The 13860-nt window shown below is 41.0% G+C and overlaps 1 protein-coding gene across 1 annotated transcript; it reads left to right on the forward strand.

Annotated features, from left to right (window-relative positions):
- The first annotated feature begins 292 nt into the window (after window positions 1-292).
- On the forward strand, window positions 293-4711 carry LOC128432957 (4-galactosyl-N-acetylglucosaminide 3-alpha-L-fucosyltransferase 9). Its single transcript, XM_053417746.1, has 2 exons — window positions 293-547; window positions 2879-4711. The coding sequence occupies exon 2, from the start codon at window positions 2879-2881 to the stop codon at window positions 3968-3970; it is 1092 nt and encodes a 363-aa protein (XP_053273721.1). The 5' UTR covers window positions 293-547; the 3' UTR covers window positions 3971-4711.
- The last annotated feature ends 9149 nt before the right edge of the window (window positions 4712-13860 follow it).

A 13860-nucleotide genomic window follows, 5' to 3' on the forward strand; every position in this document is an offset into this window, starting at 1 on the left:
TGCAAGCTGTCCTCGTTCCCGGACCGGGTCCCCGGCGCGAGGAGCTAGTTGCTAAACTTTAAATCAACTTCTCTCACTCACTCCACTCCAGCATGCGGGAGCTCTGCGGTCGCATCCATCACCTGTTGCCGTCCTCGGTCCTCTCCTTGTCTCGCCCCCTCCGCTCTCTCATTGGCTGTTTCCATTGCCAAGCTCTGTGGGGCTATTGGTCGTCACACAGGATTGATGTCTCACGGTGTCTCAGGGCTGCACATATAGAAATATGTCCAACTCTACACATGTGTACAAGCAGCTTTAGATGATATACGTGATATTTTATGGTAAACTCAAATACAACAACAAAACAACAACTGTGACCATTACATTCTCAATAATATTGTCAGGGCTGTGTGTCGGTTTTTCTGCTGTTCACACAAAAAACAAAAGTCTGTGTAGAGGCGGGGCAACGGGAAATCGAACATCAACAGAAGGTAAATAGGCAGGGACCTTTATATCAGACCGAGGTGTATGATCATATCACAGCAAATCCAGCACTGACACAGGAAAGGTAAGAACATATTTTTTATTCAATTGAGAAAAACCTAATTCTTCTAAAGAATAAGATGATTGACTTGTTCCTTAAACTATGATAAGTATTTATTTTCATAAGTCTCTTGTATTGAATTCTGTTATGTATAAACTACAGTTACTGTTCTGTAATCTTTAATAGTTCTATCTTAAACAGACATTAACCTCTAATCAAGTGAATATTGAGTCAGTATGTTTAACTATAAATCTGATGATGAAATATCTATTATGAATGGATACTGAAAGAAAGAAGTTAATGGGTCAATCCGACTAGAATTTATAATCATTATAAATATCAAATAATATGTGGATAATATTTAGTTTTTTTCCTTTCAATTATTTCATAAAGAGAGGCGGTGGTCTAGTGGCAGAAACTTGGACTATGGGCAGAGAAGGTCTCTGGTTCGACTCCACGGAACCTGGATTGATCTGTCCAAAAATCCAAGAGTCTCCCTACCCTGTCTAGTGCCCCTGAGCAAGGCACCTTACTCCCCCAACATCTGCTCCCTTAGCGCCGTACATGGCTGCTCACTGCTCTGTGTGTACTGCACCAGATGGGTCAAAAGCAGAGATTAAATGTCCCTACCTGCATGAGTGTGCCTTTGCGTCACAGCGCACAGCGTCACAGCGCTCATCCCCTTCACACACTGCTGGGTTATTACTTTATTTGTATATTTAGAGGCTGAATCTCCCACGTGTCAGACTATGTCCACAGTAGATGATCAAAAAACTTATGAAGCCACAGGGGCAACTGAAAAGCCCATCGTTCTGCTGTGGTTCTGGCCTGCTCAATCACTCACAGAACAGCTCTCTGTCTCTCAGTCACTCAGGTTCGCGTAGAGTAGAGTTCTGTTTAACGCGGATTCGTTCAGACGTGGTGCTGGTAGAAAGCGACTCGCGTTGGGTCTCTGCCTGTCGGAGATTTTTTTTTGCAATGTCTCTCATAATGTGGCCAGTGACTCAACACCCCCCCCCCCCCTCTCCCTTATGACTTCTCAGTAGGAAACATCCCTTGTACACATGTAAAATAGTCTCACGTAGTAAGAACAATAAATGTATTTCCATTTGTCCATTCTTGCTTTAAAACAGAGCTTCAAACTCAACGAGGAGAGTTAATTATCCTTTAATTAACTCTCTTTTGTGATCAGATCACACACCTCGCCCTTCCTACTAACCCAATAAGTAAAACCAGTTATACTGAATGTCTGCTCTCCGGCAAGCCTTTTTCTAACGTGTCTTTCATTTACCTTCTGATAGTGTTTGATTTCCTGTTGTCCCTCCTGTACACAGACTTTTGTTTATTGTGGTCCATCTTTCACACTGCTGCTCACAAGTTAATCATACATGCTGGTGCTACTTTTTAAACTTTATTTAGTAAATATATTGTGCTAGCTCCTATCAATACAATGCTTTTGCGTGACATAGACAGACCGATCCTGGGCGATTTATGAAAAACACCTAGAAGCTGAGTAATTGATGACTTATTAGTGTGTATGGTAGCTAGAGCTGTAGCTGGGATTTGTACCAGTCATAAAGATAATGATGAATGTTTTCTTTGGAGATGCGGTCACATAGGCATGATTGTTGTACAAGGATATGTCATATGTTAAAATAGTTTGAGCAACACAGGGGGAGAGTCCCCGCTAAGAGGCGTTCAACAGAACAGAAATCTTGTTCAGGTGAGGGGTGATGCAGCAGTAGAGGTGTTTTGGTTTATAGCATATTGACACCAGCATAGATTAAAATCACCTTCTGCATGTATGACACTGCCTTTTTAACCATTTATTTAGTCACTGGCCACATTATGAGACATTGCTATTGATCAAAGGTTGTTGGTTTCACTCAATGAAGCTGCTAAGTGCAGACCTTGCATCCTTCACCGTGAGGCCGTTCCCCTCAAAGGCACCCTGGCTTTAGGGAATATACCTAGTGAACTTGAATTTCCTGCGTGCATATGGCAACAAATACAACTAAATCAAAATAGAACACTTCAAACCCAGCAAACCACCTGATATGCAACAATAGTGATGACAGAAAAGCACATACATATTATTCAATTAAATTATTCAATCAAATTCAATGAATCCTACAGTCTAATCTATTCCTGAAGTTTTTTAATGATAATTTGCTGGCAATATATGCTTTTTAATTCAGCCTCAAGCACGCTGCTTAAATTTGAAGCTTGAAAATGTGAAGCTTATCAGGCCTGTTGTGCCTAGATACAGGTGCAAAGCTGACTGTATTGGCTAATGGTCCATTGAAGTCATGATGTTGTTATCAAAGTGACAATAGTTTATTTTTTCTTCCACAGATGAGAGGATCTTCCAGTAAAACGCTGTTCGTGGTAAACTTCGCTATCCTTGGCTTTATCTGCTGGGTTATTACTTTATTTGTATATTTAGAGGCTGAATCTCCCACGTGTCAGACTATGTCCACAGTAGATGATCAAAAAACTTATGAAGCCACAGGGGCAACTGAAAAGCCCATCGTTCTGCTGTGGTTCTGGCCTGCTGGTGCGAAGTTTGATTTCCAAATCTGCTCAAGCCACTTCCACATTGATGACTGCATTCTGACTGATAACAGGTCATTGTACAGCCAGGCAGAGGGAGTCCTCTTCTACCAGAGAAACATAAGCTGGCATTTTGAAAACATGCCCAAGGAGCCACGTCCACATTTTCAGAAATGGATTTGGTTCAATGCGGAATCTCCCACGAACACAAAGAAAATACCAGGTCTAGAAAATCTGTTCAACTTATCACTGACTTACAGACGAGATGCTGACATCATAGTGAGAGATGAGGTGACAATCAAGGAAACAGAGACCAAGGAGGAATTTGTTCTGCCCAAGAAAGACAAACTGGTTTGTTGGGTTGTCAGTAACAGCAACCCAGCTACTGGAACATCTGCGAGACAGAAATATTACAAAGAACTGTCCCAACACATAAAGGTTGATGTCTATGGTGTTGCTTTTAATGGACACCAGTTGAAACATGAAGACTATTACCCAACCCTTGCGAGTTGTAAGTTCTATCTCTCATTTGAGAACTCGCTCCATGTGGACTACATGACGGAGAAGGTCAACGGGCCCCTCGCAGCAGGGACCGTCCCTGTAGTTCTGGGTCCACCAAGGGAAAACTATGAGCAGTTCCTTCCCAATGGTTCCTTTATTCACGTAAATGATTTCCCTGACGCCAAAGGTATGGCAGAGTATCTGCAGCGCCTGGACAAGGACCATGAAGCATACATGAGTTACTTTGAGTGGAGAAAGTATTATGAAGTCACTCCTCATCTTTTGACCTTGAGCAAAGAATTCATCCATCCCGTCTGCCTCGCCTGTGACCACATCTCAAAGTACAAAGAATACCATGTTATCAATGATCTTTATGAGTGGTATTTTCCATGAAAACTACAGTGAGAACATCATTTGACAGACTATAAACTAGAACATATACTTTGAATTTGTGTGATTGCTTTGACATTTTACAGAGTACTGATTTAATTAATCAATATAATTCACATGGTAACCGTTGATGTTATTATATAATTGGGGTGATGAAAATAGTGTTGCAAATGTTCTCTGGTTTAAGTCACCTTAAGTTGTTTTGAATACATAAATATTCCAATCTAAAAATAGGTTTCATACATTTTAAAGGGGTCATTTGGATAATTATTTCATGTTTATTTTTGCTTTGTTTACAGGTATCTTATTTGACAACTTAACTTCCAGTTTCTATCCTGACTTCCTTAGGTTTTCTATTGATTGGGGTTGTGCTAATGAGTATACAACTTGCCTGGTATAAAATACAATGTGTTATTGCGGAAAAATGTTGTCAGCTACTGTAATTATATTTTGCCCTTGATGCATTGCGATATACAGATAAACTTTGTAAAACGACAAAACAAGAAGTTACTGTATAATTTTATTGTAGAAACTACAGCGATTTGTTTCAGTGTAGGTGGGGCATCAGTTGCATGGATCCAGCTGAATATCTGCACACTGCACAACTCTAAGGGACAAGCCTGTGCTTTACACCTGCTTTACACTGTTTTGATTCAAAATTAACTCGCCAACACCATTTGGTGGGGAGACATTTGTAGAGCAGAAATGATGCCATTGGATCTAAATAAACACTGTATGACCATCCATTTGGCTTTTCATGCTATGTAGCAGTAATCACAGACTTACATGTACTTTCAATAAAATACCCACATACAGCTTGAAGGTAGAACAATAAAGGGGCCTGGCTTGGGTTAGATGGGCACCAACTAACTCCCAGTGTAAGCCTGAAGGCAATCTGTTTCTCTAGAGCAGGGGTTCCCAAAATGGGGATCCCGACCCCCCGGGGAGGTACGACGAGACAGCGAGATGCTGTCCAAAAAAAAAAAAATTTAAACTTTTTTTAATAAGGAATATTTAACCCATTTTTGTATAAACCATGCAATAACAACATTTCCATCAGTTTTTTCCTTTCTCTTTGTTGACCCATGATGAGGTAACTACAACACGGATAAGCGGAATGAGTGAGAGGTTCAAGGCCAAAAGAAAGTCCTTACTAAACAACAGACAATCCCATCCGCAGCTCAAAGGTCATCATTTGAGGTGGCATATTTAATTGCACAGGCTAAAAAGCCACACATAATTTGCAAAACATTAATTATACAACCGCTGCTTGAATGAGTTGGAATCAGTGCCGCTATCTAACGGGACTATGGCCCACACATGGCCCAGAACATAAAGTGCCAGCTGGTGGATAGAGTTAAGAAAGGGAAATATGCTTTACAGTTAGATGAATCCACAGATATATTAAACTCTGCCCAGCTGCTTGTTTTCAACGTAATGCTGTTTTGCTCCGCACTGGAGTGGACGTGCGCAGGTGAGGACATTTTTTTTAAACTAAAAAAGAGGGACTATCTTCGGAAAACTGTATTGGTGTGTGTAGAGACAGGGCTGGAGCGATGCTTAGGAAAAGGCAGGACTGAAAGCGAGTGGCACCACACGTAAATTTCACACACTGTATTATTCACAGAGAATCTACTGCAAGCAAAACACTTGAACCAGAGCTTAAACATATTCTTGACATTGCGCTAAAAATGGTCTACAAAAAAAACCCTGCATTTTTCTAAGGGGGAAATGTGCTGAGCCGCCTTATGAGCTGCGCGACAAGGTGCGCCTATTTCTGATGGAGCATTGATGCCAGCTGGCATGGATGCCAGCTCGCTGACCACTTACTGACCCTGACCGGCTCTTCAGGACTGCTTCAGCACAACGGAGTGGTGCGTGTTCCAGGATGATGACATCAACACGTACACTGACGCACTCATCTGCTACATCAGCAAATGCATCGATGACGTCGTACCCACGATTTCAGTACGAAGATTTCCAAACCAGAAGCCCTGGATTAATGGTGACGTCCATGCTAAACTCAAAGCACGGACTGCTGCCTACATCCCAGGGGATCTGGAGGAATACATGAAATCCAGGTACGCGCTCCGGAGTGCTATTAGCAGTGCTAAGAGACTCTACAGGGACAAAGTGGAGTCCCATTACAAGGGCTCCAATACCAGGAACATGTGGGCCGGACTGAGAACCATCACAGACTACAAAGCTAAGACAAGAAGTGCTGATGTTGTGTCTGCATCTCTCCCAGAGGATCTGAACACTTTTTATGCACGCTTTGAGAGTAACTCCCCGGCTGTGGAGATCAAAGAGGCCCAGGAGGACCGCTGCCCCCCCGTCATATTGGAGATCCCTTAACTGGATCAACCCCCGCAAGGCACCTGGACCTGATGGGATCCCCGGCCGAGCTCTCAAGGTGTGTGCAGATCAGCTGGCAGATGTTTTCACAGACATCTTCAACCTCTGTCACTTCATTTCTGTTAACAAATCCCAAACATTTGGGTGATTGTTATTCTTCATTGTCAATAACAGTCTCTCCAAAACGGTCTCTCTTTGCTATTATCAGCAGCATGCTATATCCAATTCAATTCAAGCGTTTATTGTCATTGAACAGCTGTACAACAAAACTTAAGTGCATCTCCTCTCAGTGGTAGAAATAACAGTTAAAAGAAAACAAAGATCAAAGATCGACCAACAGCTCATCATAAAAATCGAAACAGTAGTAAAAAAAAATATATTGCATTGACAATTATAAGATGAAATGAGTTTTGCACTTACACCAGGATAATATAATATTAATGCACATTACTGTTGAAACTGCCCAGACCCAAGTTCAGTTCACAGTTGTACTGTGAGTTCAGTTCTCTACTCTACCTTGGCTTCTTCCCTCTGGCTGCTGGTTGGTTCATATAAACTATGACCTGATGTCTTGCAGATTGGCAACTAATTAAAATAACAATGAAGAAATATGACCATGGCAACAGCAATGTAGCATTTGGTTAAAGCATGGTAAAGCTCGTAAACATGACTAAAGCCTGCTAGTGTAGTGAAACATTTAAATGATTACTAAGCAATGAACCTCTGTCTTTAGTAAAGGTGGTTAATTTGCATTTTTACAGATTCATTGTGACAGCCTTTCATAGTATTACCAGCTGCAAAAACAACACTGGTATTGTTTTCCCTTTGTGAGTATGTGTGCTAGTCCCCAGGTGTTTATATTGCTATCTCTCTGTGGACAGATTTTTTCATCTCGATAGCAACCGTGAACGATGCAGTCACAGAACTTTACAGGTGTGTATTTGATATCAAAGTTTGAAGATGGTTGTGGCCCAATAATGGCACCGGAATTACGAGGTTAAAAGGAAGGGATTGATCATGACTTTACGCCCCTTAACCAAATTAGCTTCATGGCTGTTTAGGTTTTCTAATTTCGTTTTCGTTTTAATATCACAGTTGAGTGATGTTTGTGTTTTTACATAAATGTTTTTGGTTCCCATTTTATACAAAATTTAACTCCTGAGTGCATATGGTCTGACTGCTCTTGATTTCTTAAGTTTTACCTTGTTATAAAGAACAATGCTTTTGACAACTACTCCAGTATTTCATTTATAAAAACTATTTTTTTCCTCCATTGTTAGCGTTTTGTATTTATTTTGTTATATATTACCTGTACTTACAAGACTTGCGATAGTGAAATGGTGATAAATACTCAAGCTCGAATGGAGCAAAGGAGCAATAGTTGGTGCCAAATCACAAAATATTCCAAAATACAACACTACTTATTTTACAGAGCATAATTCAACGTAATCAAAGAATTTAAGGCAACAAAACTAAATCTAAATACTCTAACTGGGACCCGAAGTAAGCAGTAACCTCTTCATTGTAATATTTTAGTGAAAATACAAATTTTATGTCTAGTGTAAAAGGGTACCCAAATCTAACCTCAGAATTATCCATATAAAAGGATAAGATAATTCACAAAAAACTACACACATTTAACAAACACAAAGTCTTTCACGCTGCAACCAAAAAAAATGAAATATTGTTTCGGCAAGATTGATTTTTACACATGGGTGCGGTTGGAAGAGAGGGTAGGACAGTTACAGATTCCAAGAAAGGGGAGTAGTAGTAGGAGTGGGAATAGAGGTATATCAGTCTCACTCTGGAATTATTGAGCAAAGTGATTTCATAGAACTTTGAAATATCCAGAAATGATATATTCCACATTTGAAATGGTGGACTTTACTTTGAAAAATCTCTTAATCTACACAGTAAAATAGTTTGATCTTCAGTATATTGATAGTCAGAGAGGTCCTGAAAACCGGCATATCAGTCTCTATGGAATTATTGAGCAAAGTGTTTTTATATTGCTTTGTAGCAAAGCTAGCAGGAGACGTTGTTTTGGTGGGATATACAGTATAACAGTGAAGGTATGGAATATTTCCCATCATAAATACTTCCAAAAATAATACAAATACACATTTTTCCAAACTAAGTACTGTAGCATAGCCAGCAAGAGATCATAGACCTCTGACATTACATTGGTGAGAAAGTACAGTATTACAGTGAAGTTATTGAATATTTTTGTAATATCTTTTTTCGGTGTTGCACATTGTAGACGGTCCCGCGCACTCGTTTCACAGAAGGCTGCACATAGACACCAATGTTCTGTGTCCATCACGGAGGACGGCTCTTATTGATGATAACTGGCCTGTAGCCCGTTGTCCACCTTGCTACGGAGGGAATTATGCGGCGCTTGTGTTTTAACAACGTTTCACTTTTGACTCATTGATCCTGGAAATCTGAATCTATAAATATCTTTCCAACTTTACTGAACTCTGAACTCTTCCATGTTCCGCTGAAGATACGCCGAGGCGGATTTGATTGTTCTACGCGCACTGAGTCAAATTGTGATCTTCAAGTATTGATCGTCAGGACAGAGGATGTCACACCATGTTAAAGCCCTATGAGACGAATTGTGATTTGTGAATATGGGCTATACAATGGCACGTGCACAGAGAGACCCCTAGTGGTGCTCAAGCACTGGCCCTTTTGCCCTGGATGAAAAAATTGCCCTTCTGCTGGAGCCCAATTTTTTCTTCATTCATCAATATTTAAAAATGACTCCCTCTGTCATCAATTCCCCCCAAATGTGTTTTGATATCTGACGGGGCATTTATTGGAGTTCTTGTGTGAATTTCGCCCCGACATGCTCCGCTGCAATCGCAAGCCCCTCCCTCCTCCTCCTCTTCCTCATATAGATGAGCGCCAAACGGCTGCAGCCACTTCTTCTCTGACCCGCAGTATCAGACAAACAGGTAATGACGTTGTTTGGTGATAAATGAACCACAACATTAGCGCCGCTGAAAATTTTTCGTTTTCTAAAAAATCAACAAAACCAAAAAAACTCCGTGATTTCAAAGCCTTGTCCAGCTGTTTACTGACGTTTGTCTTGTTTAAAGAAGAGAGAGAGGGACAGATACAGACAGACATACAGACAGGCATGTAGGCAGGCAGGTAAGCAGGCAGACTGACAGACAGACAGACAGACAGACAGACAGGCAGGTAGGCAGGCAGGTAGGCAGGCAGGCAGGCAGGCAGACAGAGAGGCAGACAGACAGACAGACAGACAGACAGGCAGGCAGACAGACAGACAGACAGACAGGCATGTAGGCAGGCAGGTAAGCAGGCAGACTGACAGACAGACAGGCAGGCAGGTAGGCAGGCAGGCAGAGAGGCAGACATACAGACAGGCAGGCAGACAGACAGAGAATTTAAAGGCACTTTTACTGTTCTACAAATTAGAAAAGTTCACTAGTTGTTGTTGTTGTTCACTGTTTAATCGTAATTATTGAAATAAAAGGTAGGTCTTTAGTTGAGCTACATGACAGTCTGGTGAGGTATATTGTGGTATATTATTAGCGTAATGCTGCTTATGTTTCAACTCAGAAAACAGAAACAAAAATTGTATGTACTGTGTTGTCAGCTTTATAGAGATTATGTAAGTCACTCTTGAACATTGACTTATCTCATTACAAAATTTGCAGAATAATGCCAAGAAAAGAGAGACTCCAAAAGCAGAAGGACAGGGAACTGCAGCAAGCAGCTCAGGGTAGTAGTTCTCTTTTATCTTGGATCAGGCCATCAACTTGTAAAACAGATGAGGGAGAATCAGTAACCCTAGCTGGTCAAGAGGAGCCCATCACATCACTAACCCTAACATCAGTGGCGGACTCAGACTGTTTGAAGGGCAGGGGCGAAAAAATTAAAAGGGCACATTCTGCCCAACACGGGCCCCCACCAGCGTGCAAAAGCTATGATGCATCATGTATGATGAAATAGTCCTCATCCTTGATTAAGATAAGCATTAAATTATAAGGAGATCTAGATAAAAGTAATTAATGATGTGGTACTGACAATTACAATTATAACTACACCTCTATGATAAAACCACACAGGAAACTATAAAACATTTACAATATTTATTCAACAAACAACACAGCAAAACACAGAGGGAACTATAAACATGTATTTCACAAACAGATGTGATAATGACAATGAAAGCTATGATTTGGGAGCTTAGTTGTCAGGGGACGGAGATGGTGGGTGGTGGAGTCATAGGAGAATTCTTCTTTTGGCCATGTGTTTGTAGATGTCAATGACCTCGTTATAGTCAATTGGAATATCCCTTTCGATGGAAAGCAGCAGAAGATCCGAGAGCCTACTTTCCCCACATCGGTTTCTGAGCTGGGTTTTTATTAGCTTCAGTTTAGAGAATGATCGCTCTACTGAAGCAGTTGTCACCGGGATTGTTGCATATATTTTTAGTAGCAAAGTCAGACCAGGGAAAACTGATTGCACATCATTGTCTTTCAGGCACTTTAACACAGCTTTCACGTTGCTGGGGGGAAGAGCATATGATGAGTGGAACACCTTGAGCTCGGTGACAACATTTTCTTCCTCCACATCATAAAATCTGCATACATCTTTGACAGATCGAGCAACTCTGTCATTTGTCATGCCTTTCCAGTGACTTGGGATGGTAAGGCAGTGAAGGCCTGAAAGAATTAACCCAGTTGGTGTCTCATCCTTCCCCTTGAACCTCCGGTGTAGCTCCTGGGAGAGTGTATCAAGGAAGGTAAAGAAAACCTTTCCCCGGTAGTGCTCCTCCAGGTCTTGGGCTTGGTAGTCCTCCGTAGCAGATTTGGTGCTGTATTTGTACTTTTGGGGTACCTTTCTGCGTCTCGCTTGTCCAGGAATTTCATCTGGAACCTCAATTCCTGCTGCCTCTGAGTTCCCTTTTGCCTTTGAAAAAAGGACCTTGAACTCCTCATCCTTCCTCATTGCTTTTACTCTCTGTATAACTCCCTCCACAATGGTGTATGATGTTGTCAAGTCAAGGTCTTTCTTCTGCAGTGAAGCAGATGCGATGGCAGTCTCATTGAAAATGGGTGTGGTAATCTCCATGCATTGAAATGCATGAGTTCATTGCAATGAACTCAAAATCTATGCTACGCAGGAGCATCCGGGCATCACCTGCTGCAGCGTCTGGTGGATCACTGTCAGCCATGTTCCGAAGCAGCTTAACGACGGCAGAAAGAACCTTCTTCAGGGACCTCAGAGCGTCTTCTCTGCATGCCCACCTTGTGTCAGACAGCCTTTTCAATTCACAGACCCTTTGGTCAGGGTACATGGACTGTTGCATTTTAACAAGCGCAGCATGGCGTTTTGTAGATCCGGCAAAAAATGTGTATAGACTTTCCACTAAGTTGAAAAACCTAACAAAATGCTGGTTTGATTTGGCACTCTCAACCAAGACCAGGTTCAGACAGTGGGCATGGCAGTGCACGTATAAAGTGTTGTCATTATGGCTCTGAATTCGCGACTGCAGACCCTTGTAGCTTCCACTCATATTTGCAGCTCCATCGTAGCCTTGGCCCCTGACATCTTCCAACTTCAGTCCATTCTCCTCAAGGAGTGTCATTACAACATTCTCCAATTCCTTTCCTGTTGTTCCCGTCACATCGCAAACTTGTAAGAATCTCTCCTTGATTTCCATCTGATGGAAAAAGCGAACAACGAAGGACACTTGTTCGACATGGGAAACATCAGTGGTCTCATCCAAGAGAATGGAGAATAACTTTGACTCATCTATTTCTTTGAGAATGACTCTTCTGACATAGGTGGCAAGGGCCTTGATAATGTCATTCTGTGTCTTATAGGACAACAGCGACATCTGTGGTTTTTTCTGTTGAGACTGGATATGGTTTATGTCATCAAGGTGCCTTTTGAGGGTGGAATCATATTTTGCAAGTAGCTGAACAAGTTCAAGGAAATGTCCTTTGTTCAAAGATGTTCTACTTTCATCATGACCCCTGAACGCCCCATCTTGCCGTGCAAGATACAGTGTGATGTCTACCAGCCTTGTCATTAATTCCCTGTTTCGTTGTCGCTCCTGTTCTTTTTTGGCTTTTTCTTCTATGTCTGCCCTCCTGAAAGCTTCTTCCAGTGGTCTTTGTCTGAAGTTGCTCCACCTTACCATGCTTACCATATGTGCTTCTGTTTGTTTATGTTCCTTTATTTTTTCTGTTTCTTTTTTCCAATTGTTAACTCCTACAGTTCTCCAGTTGGTTTTATTCTCATACTTTTCCTCTTTCAAGAAAAGGCGGCAACTAAAACAAAACATAGAATCATTTTCCACAGAATATTCTAGCCAGGGATTATCTTGATACCACTCCCTGTGGAATGAACGGCCATCTGTCTTTGGTTAATTTACAGCTGGTTGACAAGGTCCAATAGAGCAACAGAACTCAACAAATCTCCCAGAGTGGTGGTCTATGCTGTGCTTTTGAACATGAGCTGGATCAGTGGGAAATTGTAAGGACGACAGAAGAGCAGTATTCATGTTATTTGATGCTGTGTCCATTGAATCATGTCCCTCCCTGTCATCATTTTCATCCTCGCTTGGCTTAACTTCATCATTTTCGTCGTCATCATCTCTCTCCCTGGTATCATCTTCATCATTTCCCTCTCTAATATCTTCATCTTTGTGATCCTCTATGTGCCTTGCATCTCCTGGCTCTCTGATATCTCTGTCTTCACTGCCTGTGCTGTCACCATCATCATCATCTTCTTCATTTCTCTCCCTAGCGTCACCTGCATCCTCTCTGTCCTTAATATCTTCATCATCATCATCTTCATAATCATCATCTTCATCATGTCTCTCTCTTATATCTTCATCTTCATTATCATCTATCTGCCTTGCATCTCCTGCCTCTCTGATATCTCTGTCTTCATTGTCGGTGCTTTCTTTATCTAACGTGGAGCAAATAACAATATTTGTATTATAATAATTGAATATAATTGAACTATATTGTAAAATAATTGTATAACAATAGAGTCAGCCTGCACTACCACTAGCCCTCTTGCCTTGATTGGAATTGACCCCCCTCAGTGTCATGCAAAAACTCAATGGTTAGTAAATTTAAATGTTTAAGTCAAATGTTTTTTGTGCAAAATTAGCGTTCTTGACAATGTTACAGATTATCTTAAATATGCAACAGACTCAGTTATAATCCAACATATGGCTCTGTGTGACAAACCTTTACATGCATTGTCTTCTTAAAGTTGTGAGACCCCTTCACTTCAGACTCGATTGAAACATTTATTAAATTCATGTTTTAAAAAGGTCTCTGATTTGCATATTTATATGCAAATCAGAGACATTTTCACCAATTCATTTATAAATTAATTGGTGCTGAATTGGTAGTGACATGCTAATATGTAGTGTGTAATTGATCCTTTGCCAATCTGAGAAATATAAATTCCAAAATGATTCAACTTGGTATAAATGCCTGTTTATTTTAATCAAGATTAATTGTGACTTTATTTAACCG

This window comes from Pleuronectes platessa, chromosome 3 (genome assembly GCF_947347685.1).
Source record: "Pleuronectes platessa chromosome 3, fPlePla1.1, whole genome shotgun sequence".
In the NCBI taxonomy this organism is placed as follows: domain Eukaryota; kingdom Metazoa; phylum Chordata; class Actinopteri; order Pleuronectiformes; family Pleuronectidae; genus Pleuronectes; species Pleuronectes platessa.